General features: G+C 35.6%; 1 protein-coding gene across 1 annotated transcript in view; it reads right to left on the bottom strand.

Annotated features, from left to right (window-relative positions):
* Positions 1–12,847, bottom strand: part of CSNK1G3 (casein kinase 1, gamma 3) — a 151,150-nt gene that overhangs the window by 43,848 nt on the left and 94,455 nt on the right. Inside the window, 2 exon segments of the mRNA XM_006886000.1 lie at positions 5,328–5,423; positions 7,330–7,475. Of these exon segments, the coding sequence (XP_006886062.1) occupies positions 5,328–5,423; positions 7,330–7,475 (242 nt within the window).

The raw sequence follows: 12,847 nt of genomic DNA, 5'->3' as shown, positions 1-12,847 counted from the left end.
CTATGAGTCGCAAGCAACTCGACGGCACATAACGACAACAACAACAACATGAGTCATCTAATTTGAGATAGATAGAATCATCCACATTTTACCGATGAACACACTGAAGCATTGGAATGTTAAACACTTCCCCTAAGAGCACAAATCTAGCAAGCAGCACAGCAGGAATTCAAACTAATAGTCTAAGATCCTTCTAACCTTATATCTGACTCTTTATCATAACTACATATATTTTTAAGTTTTCACTGCTTTCCTCTTTTTTTTGGTAATTAAAATCTAGAAAATCTTTTCACAAAGTGCCAATTAAGAAGTACTGCCAAATACAAATAGTATTTCTAGATATTGCAAAACCACTGGACATACCCACGCATTAAATCAGAACTAATTTTTTTCTTAGCTAGCCAGATAATCTCTTGCCTCAAGTGACTCCTATGTGCACAGTCAATTATAGCTTTTCCAGAGAGTTCGTTATTTGTCTAACTTTTTTTACAGATCCTTGAAGACTCAAAGTCCTATCCCACTACTCAGCATGGAATTACATATGGCACATCTACCTCGAGATTTTGAGTTGAACTAATGACAGTATGCCCCACTTGTAGAACTCGGCAATGAGCTCCTTTGCCAGAGGAAAGTTAGCTAAGTGCTATTAAAAAAAAGAAAGAAAATAAACATCTACTACATAACTTGGGAGAGACTGAAGGGCATTATGCTGAGTGGATTAATTTTGTTTCATAAGGATATATACTGCATAATACCATTAGCATAAAAACAAAATGATAACTAGTAAAATATGTATGGACATCAAGGAACAAAGGAAGGAGTAGGAGTAGAAGGGTGAGGATGGGTAGGGGGGCAAATCATAGGGTTGCACAATTTGATCGATGGCAAAGGAAATAGATTAGGCAGGGATCTGGAAAGACAAGGTAATTGTGGGCATACTTCAATGGTGATTAATTTTGTAAAACATAATGAATGATAATGATTGTGTGAAACTCAATGTGAATGAAAAATAGGGTGAAACACAATGTATTACGAACTTGATATGCAAACCAAAGTAAAACAAAATTTTTTTAAAAACCACCATGTATAATAAAAATGGAAGACTTACCCTAAATGCTAAGACTATAATTTAATTCTATAAAATAAATATTTCAACTACTATAATATCTGACGATTTAAGTGAAGAAATTTAGAAACTAACAATTACACATCTTTCCCAAACACACTTAAGAAATTAACCGATCTATAAAACCACACTGGGTTTTAATTTCTGAGTCATTTAAAATTGTAATTTAAGTTCTAAATACTTTGTAGTAGCCCTGGAAAAGAAATACTTATGCACTGGGTTGCTAAACAAGAAGCTGACAGTTTAAACACACCAGCAGCTTACTGGAGAAAAGATCTGACAATCTCAATACACTTTCATCAACATGAGCACCTAGAAAACCCTATGCGTTAGTTCTACATTGGTATATATAGTTGCTATGTGTTGAAAAAAAAATCAATGACACACCAAATAACCCAGAAGACTCCATATTGTCCCACACTCTCTAAAGCGAAATGTAAATATTTAAAATGCATCTTTATAAACTTGACTGTATTTTATAGGATAATATAGTTAAATGCCTCAAGACAACATGCCTTATGAACATTCTCTATGAACTTAGAGAAATGACGATAGTTATAGAATCGGTTCAGGTCTTTTGTTCATAGGGTCACTATGAGTCATACCAACAACAACAACGGCTTTTAAAGAGTAGTACACTTTCCTTTATTTTTCACATCTTATTATTAGCCTCACTTAAATTGTGACAGGATAAAAAGCAGCAAAAGGAAAACAGTCATAAATTGTGTCTCTCCAAAATCTGTTATGGTTCCAAATTTCTGAATATGGATGTTTAGCTCACAATAGTAGCAACAACAACAACCATAAAAAGTATATGAAAGAGAGAGACTTAATAAAGATTTTTACAGAAAAATGAAAACATTGCTCAAAATGTTAACACTCTTCCATTACCTTAGCCAGGAAACACAAACTCCATATTCTTGACCAATCTCACATATTGAATCTACTTCGTTCAACCAATTCTCTGCTCCAACTAAATAGAATTCCTTGCTATGTTTTAAACAAATAGTGCATTTTGAAAACACTGCATTATATTTTACACTCTTCATGCTCCCCTAAAAATCTTTATTCTTTACTTTACATTTAAATATTTCATTCATTATTTAGGTTGTTGCTGTTATGTGCCATCTGGTCGTCTGCAACCCTATGTACACTATACACAATAGTGACCCTATGTACACTAGCTCTGAACCCTGTCCTATCTTTGGCCGATCTCACTGTCTGACACACCCACACCCATAAGCCCAATTACTGAGTCAATCCATCTCATCCAGGGTCATCTTCTTCTGTGCTGTCCCTCTACCCTTCTAAGCGTAATGTTCCTCTTTCAAGGACTGATCCCTCCTAGCAACATGCCCAAAGTATATAAGACAGAGCTTCAGAATCCCTGCCTCCAAGAAGCAGCCTGGTTTCACCCTCTCCAAGACAGACCTGGTTTGTTCTCATGGCAGTCAACACAGTTCTTCAGTACCACAACTCAAAGGCATCAATTCTTTTTCTGTCTTCCTTAGATCAGTACTCTGATGCATAGTAAGTAATTGCAAAGACTCTGGTTTGGATCAGGCACACTTAAGACTCTAGACTGACACTGTTGCTTTTTAGCACTCTGGAGAGGTCCCTGACAGCAGATTTTCCCAGTGCAATTTGTCTTTTGGTTTCCTGACTGCTGGTGTCAAGGGTGCTGTTTGTGGAACCAAGTAAAGTGAAATTGTTAATGTCATGATGCTGCCAATTGACCCCATTGTGAGGATTATTTGTGGTGTTTTTTGTTTGTTTTTCTTATTTGTTTGTTTTTTTATGTTGAGTTTCATTCCATATTGAAGACTGCAGTCCTTGACCATCTGCAGCAAAAACCTCAGGTTCTCCTCAGTATCAACAAGCAAGGTGTGTCATCTGCATAACCCAGGTAGTTGATGAGTCTTCCTCCAATCCTGACTCCACATTCCCCCTCATAGAGCCCAGCCAGCCTCCCAGATGATCTGTTCCAAACATAGACTGAAAAGGTATGGAGACAGGATGCATCCCTAAAATACACCTTTGCTGATTTTGAACCATGCAGTGTTTCCTTGCTCTGTTCTGACAACAGCTTCCTGGTCAAAATACAGGTTTCACATGAGCACAATTTAGTGTTCTGGGACTCTCATTCTTCTCAAGCTTAGCTACAATTTGTTGCGATTCACACAGTTACATGCTTTTTGCATAGTCAATGAAACACAGCCATTCCTCTGGCACTCTCTGCTTTCAGCTGAGATCCATCTAACAATGGCGGTAATATCCCTTGTGCCCCAGCCTGTACTTCTGGCAGTTCTCAGTTGACAATAATTTCCACACCTTTCCACCGATCCACTCTGTCTGATCACCTTTTTTTGGAATAGGAATAAATATAGGTCTCTTCTAGCCAGTTGGCCAGGTAAATTGTCCTCCAAATTTCCTGGCAATACCCGGTGAGTGGGTCTAGGCCAACATCTGTTTGCTGAAATATGTCAATTGATATTCCATCAATATCTGGGGTCTTCATTTCTGCCAATTCCTTTAGGGCAGTTTGAACTTCCTCCTTTATCACCATTGTCTCTTGATCATATGTTGTTTGCTGAAATTCTTTTGTGTCAGCCAATTCTTTTCGGTATAGTGACTCTGTGTACTCTTTCCATCTTCTTTTGATGGTTCCTGGGTAAGTCAACATTCTGCCCACAGCAACCTTTAATATTCCAACTCAAGGCTTGAATTTGTTCTTCTATTCCTTCATCTTAAGAAATGTTGAGTGAGTTCATCCCTTTTTATTTTCACAACTCCAGCTCTTTACACATTTCAGCATAATACTTTATTTTCCTGAGCTGTCCTTTAAAATCTTCTGTTCAGCTCCTTAAACTTCCTGATTTCTTCCCTTTGCTTTGACTTCTCAATGTTCTAGTGTAATATTCAGAGTCTCTTCTGCCATCCATCTTGGTCTTTTCTTCCTACTCCATCTTTATATTGACCTTGTGCATTCTTCAAGGATGATATTCTTGGCATCCTACCACAGCTCATCTGGTCTTTGCTCACTGGTTGTTAAGGTCTCAAATCTGTTCCTGACATGGTCTTTAAACTCAGGTGAGACAGACTCAAGGTCAAAATTTGGTTCTCATGGATGATTTGGTTTTCTTTAGTTTCAGTTTAAACTCACTATAAGCAGTTACTTTTTCCAAAAATTTTTTAGAGTTCCACAAATAATTCAGATACTCCAGAGTAGTTTGTTGATATTTTTTAAACAAAGTTGATTTCTAGTTTATGTATTTACTTACATACATATTATAAATCATTTCAATAGTAACATCAGTCATAATAGTTAATAATTGTTAAATGTTTATGTGCTAAGAATTAATATAATTTCTATATTACAGTGAGAAAACTGAAACTTTGAGAGAATAATTTATTTCATTATGGTAAAATCACCTCCAGATAAGCTTGATTTTAGAGATCAAATGAACTTAACTCTAATACTGCTTGTAGCCCCTCATTAGAAAATAATTTTTTAAAATGTCTTCCTTCCGTATTTCTGCAATATTTACCATTTAAAAAGCCTCATACTCACTGCCATCAATACAGGCAAATTTATTGCTGACTTGGATTCCAAGACTGTAAAATCACACGGGAGGAAAATGCCCACCTTTCCTCCTGAGGAGCAGCTGGTAAATTTGAATCACCAAAGAGGCCCAGCCTTTGAATTAGCACAACTCAGTATGGACTACACCACAAGAGCTCCCAGTAGTGGCTTTCAAATATATAAAAAACCCAAGAGGTAGTTTATTGAATTTGCTAATACAGTTCCTTCCAATGAAATAGCCTAATTAAATCTTTCCTAAAAAAACCAAAAATCTAATGCTTCTAGAAGTTTATATTAATTTATACCAAGGGATATAAATTCATTACTATTTGGTATTCTTCTACTCATTAAAAGCTCTTAAGTAGTGAAAAGAAAAATTCTACATTGAAAGGGAAAAATTAGTATTTTCAATCCTTTAACACATTATGTATATAATCTATTTTATTTACTGAGAAATACATATTTAAGTCTTAAGTACATACTATGTATATAGATGGAGGTAAACACATATGCATGTACACAAATCTGCCATTTGGATATAGTTATACACCAAGTATACTATTAAATTCTCATAAGGCAAGAGTAACAAATTAAGAAATATCTAAAATGACAGCAAACCTGATTTTTGGATTGCTGCATCTTATCTCTGTGCTGATGTGCTTCTCTGTTTGATGATAGAGCTGGATCTTGCTGAACTGCACCCACTGGAGTAGGCTACAATGCAAGAATAATTGGTATTGATGCATTCTATTGCAAAAGTCTTACTTTAAATCATTTTACTGCTCAAAGATAAAGGGGGAAATACAAGACATAAATAAATAATTTAAAGCCTGAAGAAAAGATAAAATTCTCAAAACAGAATGACATAGCTAACAAATTAAGCAAAGAGAAAGAGTCTACGGGGTTTTTTTTCAGATTTTAAATACAGAATATAATTATTTTTATATGTACAAAATATTTCCTAGTAATATTATTACTACATGTAGGTTACTCTTTCATATAAGAATAATTAAACTATACTTGATATAGTTTTCATATAAAGTATAATTATACATATATGTATATACACATATGTAAAAATGGCTCTTGTTTTCAAAGCCAATATAAAGAAAATACGCATTAATTTAAGAAGAGTAAATTTTAATATTAGACTGACAAAACTACTATTGTCACCATTTTGACTCAAGAGAAGTTTATACATAATTTTAATTATGAAAAAATTCTAAACCTACCACGAATACTTCAATCAAGGTTCATTTAGATTCACATAATATATAACAAAAATAGCCAATACTCGGCAGTTAAAAATATACAGAAAAATCTTAAGTCAAATGTTAAAATAATACTTGGTTTTCAGTTTGGTAGTTCCAAATACATATAAAATTTCACATTAAGCTACACTTAAAATTGTACAAAATAATACAGGCTTTTTTCCCCAAATCTAATGAAAGTAAACACTCAAATTTTTTTTTATCATTTTTATTGGTTTGCTTTAAAGGTTCACGTACATTGTGTTTCACACTACTCTTCATTCATATTGTGTTTCATACAATCACTTTCATGTATCATGTTTTATAAAACTAATCGCCATTGGACCTGGCTCATCATTACCCTGTCTTCCAGTTAACGTCCCCCACTTCCTCCCACCAAACTGTGATTTCGCCCCCACCTATCCTTAGCCCTCCACTCCCACTCTTCTTGCTCCTAAGTTCTCATACATGCTTCAATAGTTATTCTTCTATTTTTAAAATAATAATCTTATGCAGTTTTGGCCCTTGTAAGACTGCATTAGTTCACTCAGTATAATGCTCTCCAGCCTCTCTCAAGTTATAGTATTTTTTTTTAAATTGCTGCTCTTGCATGCTGCATAGTATTCCATTAACATTCAAATTTTTTTAAGAAATACTTTAACAAGCTTTCTTTGAGTGGTGAGTACTGATCTCACAGTCCTGACCAATGGTGATTAATTTTCTAATACAAACGCTTATAAATTATTATGAAACATAATGTGAATGAAGGAATGTGTCAAGTATAATGCATAAAGTATAATGAATGACACACAATATATGAAGAAATCATATTCAATAAAAAATTAAAAACAAAATAAAAGCTGTGAAATGAGTACTTTTTTATTGTTATTAATTTCAATGAACATCTATATAGATTTTGGAATTCCATAAATGAGTACATTTTTTAAAAACTAAGTATGTTCCAATTTATAAGTACCAATCTATTCTCCACATTGCTCCTAGTATTATCATTGTGTTACCATAAAAGTAAAATTTGTTTTTATAAACATTGAATATTTTGAAAAGCAGCAACAGTAAACAAGGGGGGAAAAACAGCTGAGCTTTTTACATAATTAGTAGTATATTATGAGAACTAAATTAGTAATAAAAATCTCAAAATAACTGATCATTCAAAAATTCAGGAATTTCAAATGTTTTAATACACTTTAAAAAATATTTACACTATATTATGTTTAAAATTTTTGATATAAAGAAAATAAAAATATTTCTTTTTAAAATTAGCTATTCTAACCTCTTTTCAATGTAAAGACTTATACTATGAAAAAGATGACTATTATAAACAGTATTTCAGTATACAGTATAGTACTTACCAACTGTTTACCAATCCAGTCATATTCATAATCAAACATATATCCTTTTCGATCAAACAAGTCAGTAAAAAGCTTTCTTAGGTAGTCATAATCTGGTTTTTCAAAGAAATCTAGCCTTCTTACATAACGAAGATATGTCGCCATTTCTTCTACAAAGGAAATTAAAATTATTCTGACCATACATTTCTTTCACTTTCATTAATAATAACATTTTAGAGGCAGTTGCTGAGAAGATTCTCTCCACTCCCCCAACTCTGCAATAAAGTGCTTTGGATATTAAAAAATATATATATAAAATAATATTTTAATGTCTAAAAATGTTATATTGTTAAAACCATGGGGAAAAGTCCAAAACTTTCCTGAAAATAAAAAAACTTTACTGCATTTCAAATTCTCTGCATTTTAATATAGTGAAATAAAAAACAGAAAAAGAAAGAAGGAAAATAGGGAAAGAAGAAACATGAGAGGTTTAACTTAACCATAATTATTTTGTACTTCAATGCATTAGGATAGGTTAAAATTTTCATTTTAAATTCCTATTTTTAACTTCTTTGATAGTAGTAGTTGAATTAACAATAAAAATACATGGTTACTCAATAAAAAACACCACAAACATCCTACAAATTTAAAAAATATTTCAAATAATACTTATGGGAACTAACTTACATGAAAGCATTCATAAGCTTGTTAGAATCCCTTGACATAAACTAATTGATCAATATAGGCTTCCAATTTCTAAGCTTGATTATGGATAATATTCTAAGCAATTAAACTAGCAAAATGAAGCTTGCACATGATCTGCAGAAATTTGATAAAAGAACACTGTGCAAGTAATTTCTTATTTTTTGGTCACATGATTTTGCTAGGGAGCTCTAGTGGCTTAGTGGCAAAGAGTTGTACTACCAATTCTAAGGCACTTGGTTTGAATCCTCCACAGGAGGATGGGCCATCGCCTCCAGCGTGATTAACTGTCTTCGAAACCTATTTGGAGGATCAGCCATGAGTTGTTTCTTATTTGACGGTAAAACAACAATGCTCTTGTTATTATGTGCTGTCAAGCTGTTTGTGACTCTCATCAACATTACGAACAATAGCTCTAAATCCAGCCCTACCATGAGCCAATGTCACTGCTTCTAATACACCTACCCTCACTATCCCTGTTAAACTGTGTCAATCCATCTCCTCCAGGATCTTCTCTTGTGCTGTCCCTCTAAGGGCTGGTCCTTCCAGGCTGGAGCTTCAAAATCCTTCACCTTCTCCAGGACAAATCTGTTTGTTCCCTTGGCAGTCTACAGTATGTTCAGTACTCTTCTCTAGCATCTCAACTCAAAAGCAGCAGTTCTTCTGTCATCCTTAGTCATTGTCCAACTCTCTGATACAAAGCAAATAACTGCAAAGACTATGGTCTGGATCTGGTGCACCTTTGTCTCTAGACTTGACATCATTGCTCTTTAGCACTCTGGAGTAGTCCCTGAGGGCAAATTTTCCTAATACAGTTAAGTTTTTTAATTTCCTGACTGCTTGTGCCAAGAGTACTGTTTATGGAACCGAGCAAGCTGAAATTGTTAACAATCTCAATCTCTTCTCCATCAGTCATGATGCTACCCATTAATCCAGTGGTGAGAATCTTTGTCTTCTTGATGTTGAGTTGCAATCCCTATTGAAGACTACAGTTCTTGACCTTTAGCTCCAAATGCTTCGGGTCTCCATAAGTTTCATCAAGCAAAGTTGTGTCATATGCATACACAGGTTGTTGATAATTCTTCCTCCAATCTTGGTGCCACATTCTTTGCAAATGATCTGTTCTGCAGCTAGACTGAAAAGATATGGAGATAAGACACATCCTTTACACACTCCTTTCCTGATTTTGAATCATGCAGTGTTTTCTTGCTCTGTTTTGCCAACTGCTTTCTAGTCCACGCACAGGTTTCTCATGAGCACAACCAAGTATTCTGGAATTCCCATTCTTCTCAAGGCTAGCTACAGTTTGTTGTGATCCACAGTCAAATGCCTTTTCATAGTTAATAAAACATAGATAGCCATTCCTCTAGTACTCTGCTTTCAGCCAAGATCAACCTGACATTGGCTATAATGTCCCTAGTGCCAAAGCCTCTTCTAAAGATGCTGTCAAATCAACTATAACTAACGGTACTCATTGTACAGCAGATCAAAACCTTATCCAGTCCTGTGCCATCCTTACAATCTACAGTGCACTACAACCCATTATGGCAGTCACTGTCTCAAGCCACCTCATTGTCTTCTTTGTCTTTGTAACAATTATTTGTCAATATACAAATCTCTGCACACCAATGTAATGCTCAAATATTCTTTTCTTTATTTTGTCCAATAATGCTTTTCAGAAGATAAAGAAGGGGAAATCCATAAAAATCAACAGAAAGAAAGATGAATAAGTCAGCGTTTTACTATAAACACGGATAAATATTATAAAAAGAGTATGTTACACATAGCTCCTTCTCTCTTGCAATTCATTGACAGTAACCAATAAGAACAAGATCACACCAGGAAAGAAAAGTAGGATCTAGTGACCTTATTAACATGCTGACTCTGTCATTATCTCCCACTTTGCACTGGTAAAATGACTAATTTACTTGGGCACACTCCTGTTTCTAGCAAGAATTTAATGACAAACAACTAATCTGTCTTCACATAAACAGCTAATGACTATCAACTGATTTTCTTTCAATATTCCAGTTATTGATGTAAAAGGAAGACAAGAAAAAAGCACACATAAAAAATTTAAAATAAATCCTATGAATCTTACAGTGACTTCTGAGAATGACAACTAACAAGCTAATTAAATATTGTTGAGTCATCAGGTTAAGTACAATTCAAAGAAACCTTAAAAACAACAGAATTAAACCCTGCCCTATCCTGCGTCATCTTCACTACTGCTTGAGACACTATTATAGTTACTGTGTCTAATCAACTTGTTGAGGGTCTTCCTCTGACCTTTACCAGTATAATGGTCTGGGGTTTTCTTTCCCCAAGGACTGTCCTTCTTGGTTTTATGTCCTAAGTATGTGAGACAGAATTTCACCATTCTTGCCTGTAAGAAGTACCCTGGCTGCACTTCTCTAAGATAAACCTGTTTGTTCTTTTGGAAGTCCATGGGATACCAACACAACAGTTTAAAGCCATAAATTCTTCAGTCATTCTTATTCATTGTCCAATTTTCAGATGCCTAAAAAAGTAAATGAAAGATCATTTCTTGGATCAAGTATTGTTGTTGTTGTTATGTGCCGTCAAGTTGCCTTCGACTCATAGCGACCCTATGTACAACAGCCCTAAACTCTGCCCGATCCTGTGCCAATCTCACTGTCTCTGACACACCAACCCAAATTACTCCAGTCACTGAATCAATACATCTCATTGAGGGTCTTCCTCTCCTGCGTTGTCCCTCCACTCTCCCAAGAATGATGTCCCTCTCCAAGGACAGGTCCCTCCTTGCAACATGTTCAAAGTATGTCAGACAAAGCCTCAGAATCCTTGACTCCAAGGAAAAGAGTGCTCGTTAGCACTTTGGAGAGGTACTTGATAAAAGATTATCCCAATGCATCTTTTAATTTCTTAACTGCTGCTACCATGGAAGTTGGTTATGTAAACAAAATTAGGTTGGAATTGACTCAATAACAAATTTGGGGTTTTGTTTTAAAATTTTAGGCCTCTGAATTCCTATTTTATCTGATGGGTCATAACTGGCTGTGAGTTCGAGTCCATATGTCAGTAACTAAAAACAATTCAGTTCTGAAATATCTTCTCTAGGGCCAGTGGGAACTCTTTTACGATACAGCCTTTGTCTTTTTACATGTCTACAACATTCTTGTGTTTGGTGAACACAAGGAACAAGTCTTTGGTGGAGCTCCCCAATTAAAACAAGCTTGGAAGCAGGAGTGGCATCCACTTCTGAAACAGTTTGCTTCTGGAAAGCCTATGAAATTGGAGGAATGAAGAAAGTTATACAAGTGTTCAGATCTTTCATTCATAGGGTCATTATGAGCTGCCTACAACTCGATGGCATTTAAGAAACACAACATAGAGCTCAGTTGGCCTAATGGACAAAAAGTGATGCTATCAAGCCAAAGGTGGGTGACTTTAATCTGAGTCCCTTAGGCCTGCTTTTAATTGTTTTTGGTCAAACATCCTTCTAGGTGGTAGAGCACTGGTCTGTCAATTTGCTGTACAGAGGTAACTCATGGTTGCTGTGATGCTAAACTCTGTGACACTGATGTGCCAAATGCAATATTGGTCACCCATGGCAGACAGTGTTTGATGGAGATCTCAGATTAAAATAAGCTTGGAAGCAGGAGTGGCATCCACTTCTGAAATAGCTTGCCTCTGGAAACCTTATGAACTTGGAGAAACAAAGAAAGTTATACAAGTGTTCAGATGTTTCATTCATAGGGTCACTATAAGTTGCCTACAACTCGAGGGCATTTAACAACAACAAACATCATTCTTTAAGCATTATATATTTTATAGTACAAAATACATTCCAATCTTACATTGTTTTAGTTTGCCACTAGTCCCGGAATCAAGGATTTCTCTCAGGATCCCTGGCTTTATTTTATTTGTTGTTATATGATTTTATGTAATCTGTAGAGCTGAAGCCAATCATAGATGACCCTCCAGTGGGTTTTCAGAGGCATTAAGTCACAAGAGAAGAGACTGCCCATCTTTCTCCTTTGGAGCAGCTGACAGATGAAGATGGGCAATGGAATCAGTGAACCCAATGCCTGAAGCGCCCTGAGTTTTATAGATATATATATTAAGTGGGGAATAGTATTTAGAAGCCAAGATCTGGGTATTTAGTGTGCTCATTTTTTTTTCTCCCACATGTATCTGTGTTTCATTGACTATGCAAAGGCGTTTGACTGTGTGGACCATAACAAACTATGGCTGACTCTGAGAAAAATGGGAATCCTAGAACACTTGATCGTTCTAATGTGAAACCTATACTTAGACCAAGGTGCAGTCATCAAAACAGAGCAGGGAAACACGGCATGGTTCAAAATTGGGAAAAGTGTACACCAGGGATGTGTCTTATCTCCATACCTTTTCAACCTGTATGCAGAAGAGATTATCTGAGAGACTGGGCTCTATGAGAAGTGTGGCATCAGGATTGGTGGAAGATCTATCAACAATCTGCGTTATGCAGGCGACACAACCCTGCTTGCTGAAACTGAGGAAGACCTCATGCACTTGCTGCAGAGAGTCAAGGACTGCAGCCTTCAGTATAGATTGAGGCTCAATGTCAAGAAGACAAAGATACTCACCACTGGGCCAATTGGCAGCATCAGGAGCGATGGTGAATAGGTTGAGACTGTTAACAACTTTAGTTTGCTTGGCTCTATGGTCAACACTCTTGGCACTTGCAGTCAGGAAATCAAAAAACGTATTGCCATCTCACTCCAGTAAGACTAGCAAAATTTAACAGAACAGCAAGCAACAAAAGCTGGCGAGGTTGTGGAGAGACTGGAACCCTTATTCACTGTTGGTG

Source organism: Elephantulus edwardii, unplaced genomic scaffold (genome assembly GCF_000299155.1).
Source record: "Elephantulus edwardii isolate Elephantulus edwardi_28Jun2011 unplaced genomic scaffold, EleEdw1.0 scaffold00046, whole genome shotgun sequence".
Taxonomy (NCBI): domain Eukaryota; kingdom Metazoa; phylum Chordata; class Mammalia; order Macroscelidea; family Macroscelididae; genus Elephantulus; species Elephantulus edwardii.
Note: the sequence above shows the minus strand (reverse complement) of the source record. Positions and strands in the feature narration are given on the sequence as shown.